Raw genomic sequence first — 22,408 nt, forward strand, 5'->3', positions numbered from 1 at the left:
ACAGCTAAGCTAATGCCTATATTTCAGAAAGGCAGTCGGTCTAACAAAACGGTGGGAATCGACATGGATCAGCCCTAGTTTCGCACTTTCTCTCTCAGTAACTAGGCGGGGCATTATTCCGGCAAATGTGGCCATGACTTCAGTCTCATGGGGCTTGACAACTTCAGGGTTCAAGGTTTATTGTTGGGTTCCTAGGTTCAACTTCGTGATATTTTGGCATGTCCCCAACAAGAAGGTCGTTTGCCGGAGATAAATACCATAAAGCCCAAATGAATTATTGTGGCATGACCTAACATGTGAGCAGTTGGAACAAGATTTAACACTAGAATTTCCTATGCCTTATGACGTTTCAGGCACTCTCACGTTGCGATAATGCTGTCGGATTGACGGTCAGAGGTCAAAAAAAGCTGTTCTGTGTCACCGGAGAATTTCCAGCACCCAAAGTGTGTCTCCCGAACTTTTGTCATTCCAGATTCAAAAATATGGGTGTGACTTATTCTCTCTTTCAGTCAGACGTCCGAAATAGGTAGAATCAGATTCAGATCAGAACACAGCTGGTCTATTGTCCGTCAATTTATATAACAGAGGAAAGGCTCGTACTCCAGGTCATCGAACTCATCAGCCGCGCCAACGAACTTGACATCAATCACATTTCACCCTTCAGCATCCATCACAACACAATATATCATCACACAACTTATCATTGCCTTCACATTCAGAAACCGAAGGCTTCCAAATTCGAACATCAGATCAGGCTGCCTTCCCATGCACCCACCTTTGTACAATATTCTGCTGTCAATCATGCGAGCTTCATTTACAAAAAAGCATGTAGGTACTCGAAAAACAAACACTACCATACAACAATAGCAAAAAATACCTGCATAGTTTATCCTCACGCTTTATCCAGAATGCGGTTCTGCTGTGGTGTGCGGAAACTGAGCGTCAACTCGTCAGTGGACAACAGAACGACGAAGAGATCTAAAGTAGAGATGTGAATCGGATACCAACTTTTTGGTGTACCGATACCAAACCGATACCAATTTGGTATTTGGCAGTTCAATTATAATATTCTGGTATTTTGTCAGCAGTACCAGTAAAAGTTTTTTGGGGTGACAAACGAGCGAGCGAGCGTGTGAGCCTTGCACGTGCGGAATTGAGAGGCCAACGGACTACATCCAACTGACTTATGCACGGCACCCTCCCAACCGGTCTCATACGGCCGGCCGCTCCCACTCAGGAATTTCTATGTAACATGCGTAAGACTTAGCTCGCTGCGCTCGCTCTTAATGAATCCTCGCGTACAAGAGGCTGTGAAGTTAGTAAAAAAGGTATTTCTTTCGATTTCCCAAGTCGGTTCGGTTTTTGGTATTTGTTTTGGTATCGGTATGCCGATTTTCTGTAAATGACATCACAGCATGCAAACGCTGCGATGGAACTGGTTGTTCGATGGAAAGTCTCAGATCCAGCGAGTGCTGATGTACTGGTACAGGTCGTAGTGCGCTACTCTAACGAAAAACTGATGCTCGCGGACACTTCTTCTTGTGCTTCAACACCACAGAACTTTCCCCGTCGATCTTCGACTGTGTGTGTCTCCGCACGAAGTTAAAGTTTTCTCGCGGTGAGCGCACTACGGCCTGTATCAGTGCATCAGCACTCGCTAGATCTGGGCCGTTCCATCGAACCACCAGTTCCATCGCAGCGTTTGCATGCTTCAGGTTCCTGTGCTCCCCGAATACGTCCGCGACGACAGAGCCCATGCTCTCAACCACGCTTTCGCACGGCGAAATCAGCCACAGGCGGGTGACCAGGTTGATATACGGCTTGATGTCCTGTTCCGCACGCTGCCAGAGAATTTTGAACAGTTCCTGGTTGCCTAGATTTGGTTTGTTCATTCGTTCTGCGCGGATAACCTTGTATGAGGCCAGCATGGCATCCCGCATCCTTTCTGTAGAGCCTGTCTCAGGTATCAGGCCATCTGACCTAAGTCGATCGACGCTCTTCAGCATGTCATCGACGACCCCTGAGGTGGGTGATGACGAGAGCTGGTCCAGATCTGCCACCATCCGCACATGGGGCATGGCCTTGATCAGGCGCAGGTTGCTGGAGCCCTTCCGCTCACCGGCCTTGTTGACGCCCTCCTCCCGCCTGGCTGAGTGTCGGGCGAGCGCCTCAGTGAAGGTGATCACTTGCTCCACCTAGGAACATCAAAATTCCTTTTAAAAATTCGCAGATAACTTTCAATGCTTTAAATATTTTGTTGTTACATGTTACAAAGTAAAGTGCAATCTTGACGTGTTGTTGTTTGGTACAACGCAGGCACCCCGCAGGGAAATGAGCGCGCACGTAAGAGAACAAGTAAATCAGTTTATATAATACGCTCAAACAACTCGTACCATTACAATGAGCGCACGCATGCCCACGATTCGTTTTAAGCGAATTACTTCATAGTTGTTTATACATGAGAATTGAGAAACCATGAGTCATGACCCTAACCAATTACATCAAATATAACTGTTACTCATTTATGTGCCTTTGACAGATGGTTAAGCTGGTATTGTTTCCATGGGTAAAAATTGCTATGTGGTATGGCCGACTAGGGATACTTTTCTATTACCATTACCAAAATAGAAAGTCTAACTGGAGAAAAAAAAACGCTCACTGCAATACAAAACTTGGGAAAAGAGGTAAAATGTGTAAGAACACAAACGTAAAGTCAAAGACGATGTTAAAAACGTAGGGGTAATAAAACTCATCAAAACCAATGAATGAAACGACCAATGGCTGAGCCATGATGTGTGGGTAGCCAAAAACGAAGACCACGAGCCTATCGGCCTCGTAGTTGGCCAGGATATCTCTAAAAAGACGACGGTCGGTCGGGTCTCGCGGCACATATTACAACACATTCGTCGACAACTATCACTCGCTTCGCTTCTCACTCGCTGGCCTGGTCCCTAGTGCACTTTTAATCTAACAGCAAGCTGAGACACAGGCTAGCCAGACCAAGCATTTGGATGGATCCGGCCTCAAAACGCACCTAGAGGACACCAGGTGGCACTTACCTCTCTTGCGTGTAGCTTTGGGCGGTGTCTGGCGAAGTTCGGCCACAGTTCTGGCAGCTCCTCTTCGTCCGCCTCCTGCAGCATCTCGCTGATAGCCTGGGTACTCAAGGCACCTGACCTCTTGGGACGAACGGCCGCCTTCAGGGCACCTGCCATTGCCGTCAGCTTTCCCACCATGTCAGCGAAATCGCCCTGCCGCTCCCACGGCAGCTTCTGTAGGCTCTGCAGGTCCCGGCTGCCCGCCGCTAGCACCTGGTACACGTCCAGAAGCGCGGCCACCTGACCCCGGAAGCACACATCGTCTGCAAAGTCATGAAAAAACACTTGTCAATGTTACAATAAAAATGTACTTTCTTAGCCAGTTTTCTTCAAAAGTGACAATATCACATCTTGTCAAATTTCATATTATAGCCTCCCCCCCCCCCCCCTCCTCGACACAATACGATAAACGTTCGACGAAAGTAAAAACGAAAGTTTAATGCATGGTAAAACAGAAGTACAAAAAAGTTGTGGAAGCCAAGTCGTTAGCTCACCTCTCAGTAGACGAAGGTCGTTCCTCAGTACTTCGATGGCATCTGGCCTTGCCGTCGACGTCCTGTACTCCGCTTCCAGACAGTGTAGATACGCGGGCATGTTGTACAGGAACGTCTTCAGGACGGCAGCGGCGTGGGGAGCGAACCGCGTCGTTGACCACAGGCGGGGGCACTTCTTCTTCAGCCCCAGCTTCTTCTGGGCGTTTCGGAGCAGCTCGCGGCCTTTTCCTGTCGTGTGCCTCTTAGTTACTCTTGTGATTGAGTTTACGACGGCCCACACCCAGAGGCACTTATCTTCATCTTTGGCAGAGTCCTCAGCCAGAGCAAGTAGGTGTGCTCCATCCCACAGCATGGGCACACAGGGCGACATCGACCTCTCGCGAACGTCCTCCTGCGTCTTCGCCAGCTGCTCCAAGAATTTGCTGGGCACTGACAGCCCGTGATACTGCCCGTCTGTGCATATGGCAGCGATCTGCTTGGGGCTTTTGATGCCGACGGCCGCCAGCGTTTTGATCCAGCCGTTGGCCAGTGATGTCCCATCGTGTTTCTTAACGACAGGTGCACCGACAACGAAGCTCTGAATGAGATGTCCGCTTGGAGCCTCGGGTACAACGGCCATGACAGCCGTTATATCTATGGTCCGGTGCTTCACTGTAACCTTGTCGGCCATGACGGCGACACATGCTGTTCTGGAGATGTGGCGGGTCAGCAGCTCGAGCACCTCCAGAAAGAACTCTCTGCGGAAGCGATTCATCTGCATGAAGCTGTGACCTATGTTCCCCATGTTCAGGCCGTTGATGTCCTGCAACGTAATCATCTTCTCAAACTGCAACTGCGGCATCGAGTGTTTGATTACGTGGTATGCAGTTCTGATGACCCTGTAGGACACAGACCCTTGCAACCTGGCTGCTTTCGCCTCCTTCTCACTGTCCCTTGTCTTCGCTTCGAGGCACCTTTTGTGTGTCTTGCTTATCAGGTGTTCTCTCACACTCTCCTTCAGCCGACTAAAGGCCGTTGGCATGACAGCTGGCTTAGGAAAGGATGTCCCAGTACTGAATTCGTACTTGATTAGGCCCGCTTTTCCTCCCTTACTCATGGTGTTGGAGGCATCGAAATCTGGTCGACAGACTGCACAGTAGACCAGATTATCGTCAGGAAGACAGATGATGTGGTTCTGCGCCGCTTTCTTCACGTCCGATATGTCGCGAGCGTGATGGAGTAGAGCGAAGTCATAAGCGCCTGTTGACGAGGCTTCGGCCGGAGGTGGTGCCTTCTCCCCGGCGTTCTTGACCAGATGGAACAAACGTTGCTGATCCTTCTCCAGGTTCGCGACTCGTGGCTCCAGTTGACACCCGTGCGGCTGAGCAGGAGCTATGACAGTCTCTGAAAACAGAAAGAGAAAGCACTTAATATAAACCAGTAAAATGTAATTTGGGGCGATAAACGAGCGACCAAGAGGGTGAGCTTTGCTTGTGCGGAATTGCAAAGGGGTACTTCCAACTGACTTGTGCACGGCACCCTACTAAGCGGTCTAAAGCAGTGTACCAAATTTGGGCGCAATCGGCCCAGCCGTTCTCGGGGTCTCGGAGCGGCACAATGCACTTACGCACGTGGAAAATTGGGCCTAAATTACTTTTGAACGGCACCCTACTAACTTGACCCCAACCGTGTACCAAATTTGACACCATTCGGTTTAGCCGTTCTCGAGAGCTGGAATCGATCCCCTGCACGTGCGCACGAGCAGTAGTCGCCCCAACTGTGGCACATGGAAATGTATTGCCTAGTGGGTGCCTACCTACATGCCAAGTTTCAGCGCAATCGTCCGAGTAGTTACCGAGATATTGCAATTGTTACAAACCTGACAACTCTTCGTTTTGCACATGGCGGTCACCCACATGTATCGAAAATAACCCTATACTTGGTAGCAGGAATAAAGCTACCCTACAACAATTACCGCTAGTACAAGTGGTTGCTGAGATGCATAAAAGCTTTGCAAAAGCGTGACCACGGCCGGCCAGCCGCTCATACTCAGAAATTTCTGCTATTCTACTACACCTCGCTCGCTCGTAATTATATACAGGCAAGAACAGTCATTGCCAAGATCCAAAGCATAAAACGGCGGCTCGCAGCGCCGCAAAATTGTCAGTACCTGACCGTTAATCAAGTACACACTTTGTGGTAAATTTTCGACCCATGCAAACTGTACACCAAAGAGTTCCCCACCGCCCCTCTCTTTAGATTATAGATCTAGTAATATCTTTGAAGATTGCTCATTCAAACACATACCCACCAAATTTTGTCTTTATAGCTCTTTTGGGAGCCCAGAATACAGAAGGGGCAGATTCTCCCCCCCCCCCTCCATGGCATGTAATTGTTAGACCCCTTCCAAAGCGTGTATTAAGCAATAAGCAAGCATGTGCTTTGACCACTAACCTGTTGAAGAGCTCACTGCAGCTCCTCTTGGTGCTGACTCCACATGGGGTTGGAGCTCTTGCACAGGCCCTGCATCCACCACTCTGGGGTTATCCCCTTGCTGGTCTGGCACAGCACCTGTAAAGAAAGTCATAGTGGGTGTGAGCTAAAATGCACATGAGGTGTTGACACACAATTTTTCATGCTCTGAGTGCAATCATACTATTTTGGCTGCAGATTTTGGTCATTTTGGTGATTTTATACAAAATATAGCAAAGCCATATGTCAAAGACTTGGCCAAGATTGGTGTGGAGTCTCTCTGAAAACAAATTCAGTTTAGACAACAATCCACACCACCATATTGGTCATTTCCCTGAGGCCATGAAAGTATGTGGAAGGACATAATTTCCATGGTGTCTCCACTCTCCAGCTCTCACGCATATTATACAATTTAAATGCATAACACTGCAAAATATAAAATAAACTGATTGAGATTCCACTCATTAGAGAAAAATTGTGTTTTTATGAGTTCACTGAAATATTCAATCATCTATTGCAAATATGCACAATATTCACCCAGAAAATCCTTTGGTCCATTTAGAGATCTCTTCAGAGCAGAGATTCAGTAATACCATTGAAGATTGCTTATTCAAATCCAACATGATAGTATCATTTCCCATAATCATGTACCTACAAAAATCAAGCTGATTGATCTTTCTTCACCTTAAGATGCAATAAGCACAGGTCACTTTCTGGAATCTAAGAACAGAAGCTTTCCTCCAAAACATTGATTCTATGTAAAGAATTTATGGTACCTAGGTAAGCAGAATGCCTGTCCAGAGATCCAACAAGAATTGATCATGCTCTTTGACCACTAACCTGTTGCAGAGCTCACTGCAGCTCCTCTTGGTGCTGACTCCACATGGGGTTGGAGCTCTTGCACAGGCCCTGCATCCACCACTCTGGGGTTATCCCCTTGCTGGTCTGGCACAGGACCTGTAAAGAAAGTCATAGTGGGTGTGAGCTAAAATGCCCAAAGACCTTTTGACACACAGTTGTTCATGTTCTACATGGCTCCATGGCAATCTCCAGGTACTGCCCCAGATAGATAAATCAAAATATTGGACTGTCTATGCACTACATGTGCCCCTTCAACACAAGCCAGACCCAATATTAGCTGCGAACCCATAGTCCTCAAATCTAAAGCACATAAACCTAGGTATGGTAAAAATCCCAATGCCCAGCTTGATGTAATGGCAGGCATTTGGACTCATACCCTAACCTAGCCTTGTAGGTGTTTTTAGATAATTGTTGATAGCATAACAAACATTGATAAGTCCAGTATTTCAGTATGTTTGGACATAGGTGTATGAACAGGGGGTCCGGGGGGCATGGCCCCCACTTTTCAGCCATTTTTAAAGCAAAATCTTTATTTTTTATTTAAATACAAAACTTAGAGCAGGAAAATGGAAATGGTTCAGCAAGGTGAGATGAGCACAAAACTGCAAAGCATTTCTTCATAGGGGTATTCGGGCTCCCAAACAGTGACATTGAAGTTTTGCCTCCACCCCCCCCCCCCCAAACACACACACTTTTCATGAGGTTCCTACACCCATGTGTTAGGAAGAAGACTTCTATCCCAGTTGGACAGGTTAAAAGTGAAATTCGCAATTTAGACATTTATTTCCATATCAAGGATCCAAGCTCAAATTTTGCTCATACCAATACATAAAATTTCTTTTGTGCTTTTTGGGCCTGTCTTGGACTGATTGTGACTACATGTAGATTCTCACTGATACATTTAGCAAGGTGAAGCACTGGGATAGCATGGTCGGATTCTTACCTTCTGTGACTCGCCAGTCCCATCTTCCTCCAACACCAAAGGCATCATTTCTTATCTTGTAAGGCTCCACAGCCCATGGATGCTCAGTTTGACAGTGTCGCTTGTGGTTCCTTCGCTCACCACTGAAGGAACAGATGCCTCCATTCTTTGGCACTTCACCACATCTCACTTTCTGCCTTGAGACCCAGTTCAAGTTCTTCTTTGCTTTCTTCTTCGACCCAGTCACAGTGTCTGAGTCTTCACAAAGCGTACGCTTCATGGCCGCGATAACGACTCACAATGACATACGCATGATAAACACGGGGTAAGACAAGGGATCAAAGGTCTCTAGTGAGCTGATGCCAGCATCCATACAAAGCAGGCACAAAACTACACAAAACCACAAACAAAACGCGAATACCACACGAAGCTCCGCGCCTGTGTGCCGCATAGAAATCCAACGGATTCAAACATGTCCTGCTGCCAGATTAGAATTGCGCCAAGGGCCAAGTTTCCAAATTCCAACTTCCGCCGAGAATCTTGGCGTGTCTCATAATGTCTCCCGGGAGACGCGAGACACCGTTGATTGGTCCATAGGCCCTGCTCGTCCGGCGGTTCTGCCGAAGGCCAAGAAAGCCGAAACGGCCAAAGACAGGCTGAAAACGATGTTGTGCCAAAAAAAAAAAGACAAAGCGTCATGAGCCAGCCCGGCCAGCCCTACCCCAGGTATGGTATTACTTACTCTACACTATTTTACACTAGTTATAACCTTTTCTTTGAAGTAATTACAAACTCATGGTTTATTACATGGGTGAGATGAATGCGACGGTACGACGAGTAGATTTGTGTCTCTCGTCGGGATCCTTTACCCCCTTTCTGTGTCACCTGAAACCTCGGCAGAACGGCAATTTTTTTGACCTCTGTTGACGGTATATGAGAACCTTAGCCGTGGATATCTGTAAAATATTCAACTCGTGTCTGTCATTTATGTTGGCAATAAAGCTGACATTTTTGATGATCACATCACATCATAATGTAGGATTCTTGCATGCTTATAGAAAACCTGTTCTCAGCAGCTATACGACATTTATGTGAGATGTTTGGGGATCATTGGCGAGGCCAGTACTAGGTATTGCAATTTTACTGATTCTATCAGACAACTGCATGTAAATGAATTTAATGTTTTTTTCTGTACTACTAGATGTTTTTTAAGTGCATTACGTTTCCAAAATGATCAGCAAACACAGTGTTATTTTGTTTCTACAGTGGTATTGTGGCCAGCCATCTTGAGAGGTCAACAGATTCTTGATCACCCATGTGGTAACCACGAAACCAAACCTCGGCCACTGAAGCCTGTAAGCCGCATGCCTCTCCACGGAACAATAGTGTTTGTCTCTTACCACTGCCCGGGGGCCTTGACCTAACCAAGTCGAGAGGGGAGGGGGAGGGGGCGCCTGACACGGCTGGTGGCACGCACCATTGACCTCGGGGGGGGGGGGGGCGCCTTGGAAGGTGGGGGAGGGGAGGGTCACACGCCCGAGCAGTGCCATTCTAGGGCTGTGGGGACGTCTTGATGGTGTACGATACGATCAGGTATGTGGGTTACGGTGACATGGGGGACGTAACGCGTGGGTGTTGGTCGATGTCGAGTCATAAATGTGGGACATCTGCAAATGAGGAAATCATTTGGGTCGGCCCACGGTACCTACTCAAAAAGTCATTGCCCAGTACTTTTTTAATGCTTCTACCACGTCCCTCACATTTGCTATGCCAACCTGGGTAGCCATGATGCTCAATCGTACGAAGCCGAGAACCTTTAGGCTGTTATCAACTCCTTTCAACGTGTCTACTTCTAACGACACACCTCTATGGTGCCTGCTCTTCGGTGTGCGGCCGTTCAAACAATGGCAGAGTCGTCAGTCGAGGTCAGAGGAAGAACGTGATTACACTACCGTCCCAACAATGATGACACAGGTCACCACATGGCGGTACATTCAGTGATGTCACGAGTCGCGTGCCGTAATGGTAGCGGTGTAGATAAAACAGATTGAAGCCTATAACGCGCATTGTGGTCTTATGAAGGCTGAGCTTACAAGCCTCTCTTTAAGATACGGACTTCTTCTGGCTGAATTTTACTTTACGTATGCAATAAAAAACAATGACATGTGATTTCCAATGCTATAATTTTTGTACCAATGTTTCTAACAATCATGCACTCGTTGACCTCTGAAATTTATTGGAATTTGGCCTTTTTAGTGGACAGTGATCTCATGACATCCATAAACCTAGCCAATGACAGCCCTCAATGTCAGGAATGCTGTGTGGTTTCGCATGTTTACCCAAATCTGTCCCCCGACAATTAACCTAGATTGGGCGACCCGGTTAGATCACGATCTTGGTTAGAGCCCGAGAGGGGTTTTTGTCCCGCGATAGTCACGAAGGTCTTGCTGTCGTTACTGAGCCTTTGCTAGCGGTACTGGAAGAATGTCTGCGGGAGAACTCACATAGCCGAACTACGCCAGATGTCAGGGTTCCATCATCCATGTGACGCTCCTATCGTAAGATGTGTCCTTGTTCGTGATTCGTGACAGATGTAGTTCAGTTTCTCATTGGGCGCGGGTCGACAGCGTGCGACATTGAAGGCGTGCCGAAGGATCTAGAATCGGAAAGGTACCCGATGCTTTGTTGAGACTGCTCTAAGTCGTCAGTCAGTTACCATGGCGACCATGCCCGTATCTACCGCAACCCCACAGGGTGTGGCTGGCTATGGGCGTGGCGCCGGCCAAGGGTAAAATCCACACGTCCTAGTCCTGAACGCCGAGAGCTCTCACGCTCGGACCGCTCCGACCTTGGAAGGGACGGCTGGTGAGGAAAGTGCCGCCGAGAGAAAACAAGGGCTAGGTCAGCGTAGGTACGGTGACATGAAATTTGAAGAGATGGAAGAGGTCTGCGTTAATCTACTTGTTGATGCTACGGCAAAGTTTTTCTAAGCCCCACCTTTCAAAGTACTCGATAATCTTGACTAAGTATTCCTTACCTATAGCAGCACAAACTAATGGCGCTTTTTACACCCAGACACATAGAAGAATAACAAATCAAGGGCCTATCGAAGAGCCCTTGATCGGTATAGCTCCTTGCACACGACCTCGATTGGTTCCAGCGTACGCCCTCCATAACAAGACGAGGCTGGGAACGAGGCAGAGGCCTGGAACGGGCCTGGAATCTGTGGGAATCGCTGGAAAACGACGTGTGTTGCAGCTGCGCGCTGTCGTATGTTGCAACGAAAATTGTCATCACGATTGATGACACAATAGGGATAGTGGTGTTCTTATTGCGATTGTGGGAAAAGCGGCATCGTGATTGTAGTGGAGTTTGTAAACTGGGCCCTGATTTGAGGGGAAGACATGAAACAGTACTTTGGCCGAATGTTAGGGATGGGCCGATGCTTGAGAAGACATTACGTCTCCGCTAGTTTTCTTTTTGTGCCGATCGAACATTGAAGTGAAGTGGTAACATGATCACTGAGCAGTGAGCACGCGACCATCGTTCTGTAGAGGTAACTGTAACATGGTACACGGCTACAATTCACCAACCGGTACCGAACTAACAGCATCATGGTGACAAGGTACGAAAATACCCGTTCTGGCTGTTTCTAATCACCCAGGTTACATGATAGAATGTTACATTGTTACAACGGTCGGCCATAGTAATTGGTATGTCGCAAGGAGTATGACTAGAATAGATCGACCCGTTCTCTCCCGCCCCCGCTTTGCCTCAAAGCAAACCTGCATGACCTCTAAAATAGACAGATCAGGAACACTCTGATCCCGACTTCTCGGGACGTTTTTCCTGTTCCGAGAGCTGCTATCTATGGCGGTACCGAATTCCATTCGAACCCAATCGTGACCTGCCAATCTCGTGATCGTGATCACGAGATTGTCCGTTTACCTGCAGGCTGCCCTGCGTTATCCGTGATTGGCATGCGATCTCGGCAACTTCTAACGGTGCCGGGTTCAGGCCACTGGTCGAGCTGACTGCCTGAAGTTAGGCCCTGTAGCAGCGGCTGCAGGGCTGCAGAGCACAGAAACTGCAAAAGCGGCAGCTGCACGGCTCTGAATCTACTGCAGAACCAGAATAGCCCTATAAAACGGGACTGCAAGGAGCAGAGATTGACCTGAGGCTGTGAGCAGATAGGGCGCAGTCCCAGAGAACAAAGAACATGGTTCCAGCAGTAGGCCACGGGGCAGCAATTCTTGCACGCTGGCAGGATGTGGGAGATGTCTGAGAGATTCGTTCATGTTGATGGCAGGGATTCTTGGTGCTCCTCCGAGCTCCGACGCATTCTTCGCAGGATAGTTGGGTGCATTGAGATGCTGAGATGCAAACTGCCCAACCGGTCTACCATGGCTCAATGTGGGGGTGGGGGAGGTATGTTGATTAGACCAGACTTAATGAATGTCAGATTGCAAGATTGCAATAGCCACTTGCAAGCTATTGCTTACAATGCAAGTAATCGCGACTGACCAGCTTTGCAGCTTTAAAATTGCACACTTATTCTTCTGTCATCACGTGAGTGCGCTCTACACAGCATGCTCGAGGATCCCGGCCGCTGGGGAGAGACATTGATAAAAGACCAGGTGGCAATGACTGGCGATACATCGATCTGATGATGTTGCCACATACTGGCTGATATCGTAGTCTGTGTTACGTCGTACGTGAGGCCTCGCCACCAGGTGCGCTTAGGCTAGTGTGGTGCCCAGGTGGTGTCTAAAAGATGACGGCACAGCGCGGGTCGTAGTTCAATGGCGGTGGCTGACTCGCTCATCCATCTTTACTTTTGAATTGCTTATTACTTATCCACTGTATAAATATTCTTGGATATTTCTTTTTGTGGTGAACCACCCATGGCCTCTGCGGTATCCAGTATTTTCCGCAAATATTTAAAGTAAAACATTATTATTGGAAATAAAATACTGCCAGAGCGCACGCCTTTAACCCGCGCCCAGCTGGGGGTCCTGGATTTCCACGCCCTGCTGGGGGGGGGGGGTGTTTGAACACCCCCCCCCCTTGTAACTCGGCTCCTGGGCCACGTAGCGATACGCGGAAGGCGGCGTTCGAAAGAGCGTCAAAAATAATGACGAAATCGTTTCGGTCAATTTTTTGGTCAGGTCAAAGGTGAGGTCACCAGAGGTCATTGAAGGCAAAATTTCGCCGATTTCCAGGTCGAATGTCGAAAATTTCCAAAAAGCCAACGCATAACTCGGGAACCAATAGAGCTACAGCGCCGCGGAAAAGTGCATTCGATAGCCCTATTAACGCTCTTTCTGAGTAATTCTCTCAGATTTGACCTAACGTCAACGGTTTTGCCTGCAGGGGGCAAAAACTGCAAAAATAGCCGATTTTTTCGGAAACAGTTTTTATGCAATAACTTTTGACTCAAGCCTTGTACGAGCTTACTTTTACCGGCATCGTGTTCCTCTCGTCAAGACGCATCGAATGAACTATAACTTGACCTTCAAAGGTCAACTTGAAAATTTGACCTCAGGTCAAGGTCATGACCTGACCGGAAAGGGTCATGTTGCATATCAGTCGATCCGTATCGTCGAGCTGAACACATCTAAGGCGTTTTCATCGCTCTGGCATGCCTCTATCAAAAGTTATTTGCGAAAAACTGTTAGATACCATTCGTGACCTAAGATGACCTCAGGGCATAAACAAGGGTCACGGACACCATTTTCATGTTCTGTGTGTCTAAACTACTTGTAATTCGGTGTTTGGGAGTGTTTATAATGTCTTTCGTCCAAAAGAGGCGCATTTCAATTTTCTCCCATTGACTTATAATGGGGAGGTCGCAAAATTGACCTGACCTTAGGTCATCGATATCAAAATTCTGAGATATACATTTTGTACATGCTATTGCTCTCAGCAATCGCTCAAAGTTTCAAAGCGATCGGTCACTCGGTGTAGCTATGACAGACATTGAAACTTTTTATGAGGTGAGGTCACTTCAAGTGACCTGGTGACCTGACCTTGAATGACCTTGGTCTGAAATTTTCACAACATGTGTAGAATTGATGTATGATAAGGTGTACCAAAAACGGCGGCGCTCCGCGCCGCCGTTTTTGAGATATTCGCGAAAAACCACAAGGGGTGTTCAAACACCCCCCCCCAGCAGGGCGCGGGTTAAAGCTTCACAGAATAGGTATGGTGGCAATAAGCCTCTAGCGGTACTAACTTCAGGTTCAGGTTCCTAAGCTTCGTTCCAGGAACCTTGTGGGTTCTGTCCAATAATACCAACCACCAGTCCCCCATCAGTAACGCCTCGGATCATTGGACCGTCGTCTGGGACCATTGGACCGTCGTCTGAGACCATTGGTCCGTCGCCTTGGACCACCGAAGCTCGACGTGCGGCGTGACTGAGCTGCTCCATCGCCTGGAGCGTTTACGGCTCACGGGACATACCAAGGACAGATGCTGTAAGACACAGACGACCGAGGAGGCATACAATGGTCCGGGGCTTCTGGAGACGTGTTGTTTTAGGTTATTCTAGAATTGTAGGTATATACGCTATATATAGGTGCACACGTTTCCCTTCATCGTCAGCGAATCTTGAGCTACCTATTGAACCGATGATGGCATGGACTTCTATATCGCTATAACCAAGGGGATAATTACGGAGCGAGCGAAGCGAGCGGAGTCTTACGTAGAATAACGGAAATTTCTGAGTATGAGCGGCCGGCCGGCCGTGGTCATGATTCTGCGACGCTTATATCTCAGCAACCACTTGACCGATTTACACGCGGTAATTTTTGTAGGGTAGCTTCATTCCTTCTACCAAGTGTTGGACCATTCCCGATGCATGTGGGTGACCCCTTATGCACGTGCCACGTGCAAAACGAAGAGGTGTCACTTTTGTAATTGTTGCAATATCTCGGTAACTACTTGGCCGATTGCGCTGAAAGTTGGCATGTAGGTAGGCACCCACTAGGCAATGCACATCCATGTGCCAGAGTTGGGGTGCTGCTGCACGTGCGCACGTGCAGGGGTCGATTTCAGATCTCGAGAACGGCTGGACCGATGGCGCTCAAATTTGGTACATGGTTAGGGACCGGTTAGTAGGGTGCCGTGCAAAAGTCAGTTGGGACCCATTTTGCACGTGCGCACGTGCAGGGTGCCGCTTCCAGATCTCGAGAACGGCTGGGCCGATTGTGCTCAAATTTGGCACATCGCTAGAGACCGGTTAGTAGGGTGCCGTGCACAAGTCAGCTGGAGGTACCCCCTCGAAATTTCGCACGTGCAAGGGTCACCCTCACGCTCGCTCCGTTAGTCGCCCCAAAAGGCGTTATACTGGTCTATAGTCATCGTTGATTACGGAGCGAGCGAAGTGAGCGTAGTCTTTCCTTAGATTAACGGAAATTTCTGAGTATGAGCGGCCGGCCGGCCGGCCGGCCGGCCGTGGTCGCGATTCTGCGACGCTTATATCTCAGCAACCACTTGACCGATTTACACGCGGTAATTTTTGTAGGATAGCTTCATTCCTTCTACCAAGTATTGGACTATTGCCGATGCATGTGGGTGACCCCTTATGCACGTGCCACGTGCAAAACGAAGAGGTGTCACTTTTGTAATAGTGTTGCAATATCTCGGTAACTACTTGGCCGATTGCGCTGAAAGTTGGCATGTAGGTAGGCACCCACTAGGCAATGCATTATCCATGTGCCAGAATTGGGGTGCTGCTGCACGTGCGCACGTGCAGGGGGTCGATTCCAGATCTCGAGAACGGCTGGACCGATGGCGCTCAAATTTGGCACATGGTTAGGGACCGGTTAGTAGGGTGCCGTGCAAAACTCAGTTGGGACCCATTTTGCACGTGCGCACGTGCGGGGTGCCGCCTCCAGATCTCGAGAACGGCTGGGCCGATTGTGCTCAAATTTGGCACATCGCTAGAGACCGGTTGGTAGGGTGCCGTGCACAAGTCAGCTGGAGGTACCTCGTCGAAATTTCGCACGTGCAAGGCTCACCCTCTCGCTCGCTCCGTTAGTCGCCCCAAAAGGCGTTATACTGGTTATTATTCATAGTTCATTTGATGTTTTTGTATTTCTTGTATTTCTTGTATTTCTTGTATTTGTTATAGCCGACTACAGGCCTTGCAGCCCATTTACAGTGGCAGTCACGATTAAAATAGGTGACACAGCACATGCACATTGCACATTACAATGAATACTGCACATTACATGTACGTCCCCTGAGAGCGAGCAAACTCACGGATGTCCGATAAAACGGAACCCGATGATGCCAACATGTCAGCAGTGGGTGTATGCTGCAGGAAGCGATTACAAAGTGCAGGGATACGGACAGTGAACCCTGACTTCACAGTATTCACACGACCGAACGGTACATGGAACAGCCCTGTCTGTCGAGAGCGTCTGTTGGGGACTGCTAGGCCAAAGACTGCCATCAGGTAGGGACAGTCGATCCTACTGCGATACACGTTGAGTAGGAAAGAAAGGTCGGCCTGTACAAAGCGGGACTTAATCGAGCACAGACCAAAGCGGTTCAAGAGGCGCACGTAATCGAGACTGGAGCCATCTCCATCCGAATTCGATGCCAGCCACATCAAAAAACGATGCTGCATTCGCTCAAGTCGCACAAGGTGGGTTTTTGCTGCGCCGCTCCAAATAACGCTGCCGTACTCAGCAATCGAGCGAACGTGAGCCTTGTAGGCGGCAAGCAGCGCAGTTCGATTAAATTTGACCCGCCGGGGACATCGAGGCAACTGCACACTGCGCATTATTAGGCCTAACATCTTATTACATTTCCGTATGGGGGCGTCAACATGCTGCGCAAATGTAAGCTTAGCGTCCAAAAGGATCCCTAAATCGCGCACCTCTTGACAACGAGTGAGCTCATGACCATTCACACTGTAGGTCGACTGAATGGGAGATGTCCTGAGAGTGAAAGTGATCGTCTGACATTTAACCGGATTGAGTTTTAGCTTCCATGTTTTACACCAGTTATGAAGATTGTCTAAGTCAGCCTGAAGTAGAGCGACATCATCATCGGACCCCACTCGGTGGAACAGTTTCACATCATCTGCATATAACAGGCAGCCAGTCTTCATACACTTCGGAATATCAGCGACGAAGCACGCGAACAACAAAGGGCCCAAAATGCTGCCTTCGGGCACGCCGGACTGGACAGCAGTCCACGCTGAATGCTTGCCATTCAATACGACGCGCTGCATGCGATCACTGAGGTAGGATGTAAGCCAGGAGTGAGCAGTTCCGGTGATATGAAAGGATGAGCGGAGTTTGTGTAGAAGTAGGACATGGTTTACAGACGTGAATGCGGACGAAAAGTCAGTGTAAATGGCGTTGTCTCCACTAAATCACCGTTGCCAGTTGCCACTCACTTGTCCACTGTAGAATACCTGCATATCCATTGTGGAATGCTTGCCCGCATATTCACAGTGGAATGCTCGCCCGTCCACCAAGTCCAATGCTCGCTCGGCCGATGGTGCATGTGCCGTCTCGGTGAACGGTTTTTCGTCCATCGCTTCGATGCAGTCCGACCCAGACGGTGTTTTTCGTGTGGTGTCGGCGGCATGGTGTTTTTTTCAGGGTCTCACTACTCGAGGATTCGATGTGTGACCGATGGTGAAAATAGGCTCACCTGGCGAGAATGATTGGTAGAATTGGTGGGCGCGCCTTGGACCGCGCATCTCGGGGTTTGGTCAGGTGCTGGCCAGCGCGGCGGTGAATAGTGTGGTGGAGTCGGCATGTGGCCGTTTGGTAACTGAAGAACGGTTTCGGGATCACAGTTTGTTTCTTGGATACCGTGGCCTTTGTAGCTGCATTTTATTTAAAGAAAGACTGGGGATTGACCTGCTTAAACAAGTCACGCCGCTCAATTAGTGGGCTTAATTAACCACTCACCACTGTGTCGCCATCAGAGTGTTTAATAGTTCCGTAGAATGATTTATAAACCACAAATCGACTTTGCAACAAGTAGCAATGCCGCAATTACCTTTGCCTGGATGTACAGAGCATGAACAGAGCATGAACAGAGCATGATCAATCAACAAGGCCGGAGTGCTGCTTTTACACCGCTACCGATGCGAACTAAAATCACTTCGACGAAGGTGATCGATTCCATTAACCTGCATCGTGACAGCCGACTGTCCCCAGCTCCTCAGTGGCGGATCCAGGGGGGGGCAAAATGGGCATTTGCCCCCCCCAAACGGCATGATTTTAACATTACGCCTATGGACGATGCATGGAAAGAATCGATAAATTTTTATGGTTTGCCCCCCCCAAACCTCTGAGCTGGATCCGCCTCTGCAGCTCCTCAGGTCAATGATTGGCCAATGTTGAGACGGGCGAAGTGGGACGTGTCCCACTGCAATCCTAGGTCGAGACTCGAGAGGGAAAAGCGGGAGGAAAAGAAGAAGGGACGGTGGAGTGTGCCTACGTGTACATGGGAGCTTTCTGTAGCCCCTAGTCACGGACAAGGGTGTTGACTTAGTCGGATGTTTTTTCTTCTCGAGTTGTCTTTTTCTCTCTTCTCGATCCCGATCCCTGTAATCACCCAGTACCTGAAACCCTCCCCACCTCGAGTATACGATCCGAGAACACTTTTTGTATCGGACCCCTCAGGCCTCCGTGGTTACTCTCCTTTATAATTACGCCGTCTGTGGTCCCGCCGGCGACTATCCAGACAGCCCGAGGCTGGTTACCAGATCCCGTTGCCAGACGGCCTGGCCGGTCCGTCGGCCGGACTCGGACGCCCATGACCTTTGACCTGCGCTGACCCCGGGGTCAGCGACTGACACGGTTTATTCATGCCCTGGGAATAGCCTGAGGCGAGGACCGTGGGCTGGCCGACGTCTAATAGGTGTGGATGGGGAGTGGTATGGGTCAGGGTAATGGAATATTGTGGGAGTGGAAAGGGAGTCCTTTGTTTGAGGACCACCAGTCACCTCCGTGGCGATAGGCGAGAGTTAAACAATGGCAGCCGTGACGAAGCCATTCGCGCCGCCTGTTTGGGATTGGTTTCTAGCCGTGAGGTAAATTGGTCGCGGTTGTTACCGGATTTGGCGAGGTGACTTGTGGCGTCATGGTGGCTGCCAGATGAAATGACTGGCGAATGTTGATTCATTGACGTGTTTGAAGTTCTTGGCCCCGGTTTTAACCTTTGAACATCTTATTGGCTTACGCTGTTCAGTGTTCAAACTAAAATACATCAGGGATAAAAAAACATCAGGGAGGGACATTTTATGCTCTACAAGATCTAAAATTATGCATGCAGGGCTTCCGTACCCTTATCCACCTGCCAGCATTTTTACTTGTTCTTAGAAGTGCGATCGAAAAGTCTGTCACCCCACATGCCTATGCGATCGTGATTGGCGATACACTTCGATAACTTTCGATTCCCATGACATTGTCGGGTTCCATTACTAATAACCTTGATGTGTCTGCTCCCATTCACATGGAATCGCCTTTCATTTTTTTCTGGACGTCCATCAAAATGGACGAGCAATCGCGTGCTTTCGGCTTGCTGTCAGTGCTTTCAGGCTGGTTGACAGTTATCTTTTGTGTTCTCAAATATGGTAACATTAATTTATGAATACGAGTTTTGATTTTTAGTATGAATCTGTGACACAAGAACCCACTGTGCATGCGTTCTACGCAGCATGATTGAATAAGTGCGGTACCTAATTGGGAATGATTAGACACGCCTGGCACCGCTTGCTGCAGCATCAATGATTTCTGACTGGCATAATTTACGAAACCGTACAATGCAGCTCTGGTGCAGGGTCGCTTAGCAAAATGGCGCCGTTCGCTTTGCCTAGTTTATTTCAGTTTGCCTAGCTCGCGTTGTTTGGGTTCAGCGTATTCCAAATCAGGGTTGAATTCGCTTGGCTGTCTGTTGACAACTTTGTGCTTCGCGGAGCTTTTGTGCGGCGTAGTTTTTGGATACAGCAGGGAGAGACACGGGACTTTACCGCCCCAGCCCGGTGGGTAGCTTTTGTTCTGGGTATAGTATTGCATGTCACCTTCCATTGTTATTAGCTGTTTTTTGTTGACAAATGGATCATTTATTGCACGAAAGTACAAGTTTTCGATAGAAAGACATGCCGAGGGCTAGTTCGCTCGTGAGTGAAGTAAACACATGTTTGCACTTTGCACGTCTGAGTGCAAAATGCGTTGGCAAGTTGGCGACTACCGTTTCGACAACCACAAACTATGATTATGTAAATACATAATGCTACGACATGTCGGTATGTAAGCGCATCTAACTACGCAGCTTCAAAAGTAACCGACTCGAACCCCGATCGCTGAGCTGGCGGGCATGTCCTGTCAAGTCGTGCGTCCCGGCGGGGGTCCGAACCCGCTGCTGTCAGCGGTTACGAGCCTGTTTGTCGCCCCGTGCGCACGGAAACCCAGTCGGTGCAGCCTTGAACTGCAGCGTATAGCGGGCCCGAAGGCTGCGCTGGGAATGAGCCGCGAGAAAGGAGCCTGGGCTGGGGTTGAGGCTGTCGAGTCCCAAACTTGGGGAGGATTTTGGGCCGGATAATGGATATAGTGCTGAGTTTAGGTTTAGTGCAGGCTTAGCTGTGCCACTGCTGGTAGCCGTAAAGTTTGGGAGCTGCGGTGGTTGATGATTTGATACGAAGATATGTTAGCTGAAGTGACACTGACTAATTGAAATATTAGAAACCCGACCATCAGGCAGGCTGCATACAATGTAGCACAGATAGTTGAGTTCCCTGACAATCCATTTTTGTTAGATCAAACAAAGTCTTGACGTCATGCTGGCGACTTGTTGTCACATTTCTTGTCATTCTTCGTAATTTATTTCTCGTCAGCTTTTCCTCTGGTGAAAAGGATCGCCGAGCGAGAGCGTTTCGCAATGGCTGGTTATCCAATAATGGATATCATCATTGGCATTTGGTGATGGAGCGTTAACGAAAAATGTTCGCCTGCTCCTCCCACCGTCTTTGCCAGCCTCATTCCGCGTGTCTGAAGGGAAAAGCGAGGAAAAGTGTCCGGTGCGTGACTTGTCCACTCAGAAGACTGGTCACGAAGATGGCTGGACAGCGCTGGATGTTTTTATTCGCTGTTTTCTTCTCTCGAGGAACGAGGCGCATGCATGTTCTTGCCATGGATGCTGATGGGTTTCAATATCACGGCGTTCTCACGTTTAGTTGCTCAACAGCTTTCAACAGCTTACATGCAACAGCTTTGCTTCTCTCGTCATAGTCATTCATGGCTCTTCTTTTCAAAATTCACGCATTTGAGTCTCTTTTCGTTCTTTCTCTTAGTCCGAAGCTGTACTCGTAGGTAGATATTGCGGGTTGAGCGCTGCAGGAAATTTAGCTTGATGTGGATTTCGATAACCAGTCTGGCACGCGTTGCGGTCTCGACTTTTTCGCCGCACCCGGTTCCATATATGTTCCGGATGCCTAAGTGCTGACAACTCAGCAGTGTGGTGGATTTACCTGGCTCTGTTGTTGGGCTGTTTGACTTTTATAGGCAGGTAATCTTATAATTCTCATTAAACTAGGGAGCTGAATCTGTTGCGGTCTGACTCATGGTCAGACGCTCCTGGGCAGAGGCATGCTCATTTTTATCCCCCCCCCCGCACGCTTAACCACGTCAGCTCTGGCTTTAGAACACACCTTCGACTCGCGCATGCTGGAGAGACAGAGCTCATGTCGCATATCATGTCGGCCATATCATGCCGCATTTTCCTGGTTCCACCCACAGTGCAGCGGTCACGGTCTTGCTGACTTGGAATATCCTGTCTCGAACTTTTTTTGCTGAACTTTTTTGGTGCCTATCTTTTAAAAATATTGTTTTATGTGACATTTTCAGACGATACAAGCCATTATTTCTTATTGGCAGTGATTTCACCAAACAAGCGATCTCCACTGCTTGGTCTGGTAGATCTTTCCTTTTCCCACAACAATTGTCACACCTTCGGGGAAAGCGAGTCCAAGAGCTGACCTCGACTTCAAAAGCCTGGGCGTCATTGTTCATGACCCATTCACCATTGACTGCTGGCTACACCCAGGTCACTGCAGTCGGAGGCTACACCCTGATTCAACACGCTATATCTGTCAGCGAAAGGGTGTGTGGTGCCGCCTGGCACGGTATGGCCGCTCCTTAGCTCCATCTTCAACTCCCACTCCAACTCCCACTCTTCTGCAGACACTCCCTATCGGCACTCCCCTGATAGGCACTCCCCTGAGAGTGATTCCCTTGGAAGACACTCTACAAAGAGAAGTTTACAAGAACGTTACAAGCAAAACTTTTCTTATAATAAAAGTGTTAATTTTCTGAAATATCCATGATCCCTTTCTCTCCTAAAATATAGAGGTGATCTACATAGTTTGTTGCATTTGTTGAAATATTGGCTCATGATCCAGCTGGGTGATGAGTCGTTAGCTCGTGATTTACATGCAGCCGCTGGCGGATCTGAAAAGAACGGGTCTGGGTTGGCACACGATGCTCACGGCTATGTTTACATTGAGTCACCGTGCTGCCCCGTGCAGCTGGGCAGCTGGGCAGCCGCCTGGC

The 22,408-nt window shown here is 48.7% G+C and overlaps 2 protein-coding genes across 7 annotated transcripts in view; one reads left to right on the forward strand and one right to left on the reverse strand.

The window, feature by feature from the left end:
• The window catches only part of LOC122375016 (rab11 family-interacting protein 4-like), a 53,996-nt gene that overhangs the window by 17,752 nt on the left and 13,836 nt on the right, over positions 1–22,408 (forward strand). The gene's annotated exons all lie outside the window — the stretch shown is intronic.
• On the reverse strand, positions 538–8,434 carry LOC122375015. 3 transcript variants are annotated; one of them, XM_043354150.1, is made up of 7 exons: positions 7,848–8,434; positions 6,884–7,000; positions 6,026–6,142; positions 3,593–4,975; positions 3,060–3,361; positions 1,981–2,195; positions 538–919 (listed from the first exon to the last, which is right to left on the reverse strand). In XM_043354150.1, the coding sequence occupies exons 1-7, from the start codon at positions 8,104–8,106 to the stop codon at positions 811–813; spliced, it is 2,502 nt and encodes an 833-aa protein (XP_043210085.1). In that variant the 5' UTR covers positions 8,107–8,434; the 3' UTR covers positions 538–810. The 3 variants fall into 3 exon arrangements, with proteins under 3 accessions (XP_043210085.1, XP_043210083.1, XP_043210084.1); XM_043354148.1 differs by having other exon boundaries at positions 538–2,195; positions 7,848–8,429; XM_043354149.1 differs by lacking the exon at positions 6,026–6,142 and having other exon boundaries at positions 538–2,195; positions 7,848–8,429.

Source organism: Amphibalanus amphitrite, unplaced genomic scaffold (assembly GCF_019059575.1).
Source record: "Amphibalanus amphitrite isolate SeventyFive unplaced genomic scaffold, NRLGWU_Aamphi_draft 001758F_arrow, whole genome shotgun sequence".
Taxonomy (NCBI): domain Eukaryota; kingdom Metazoa; phylum Arthropoda; class Thecostraca; order Balanomorpha; family Balanidae; genus Amphibalanus; species Amphibalanus amphitrite.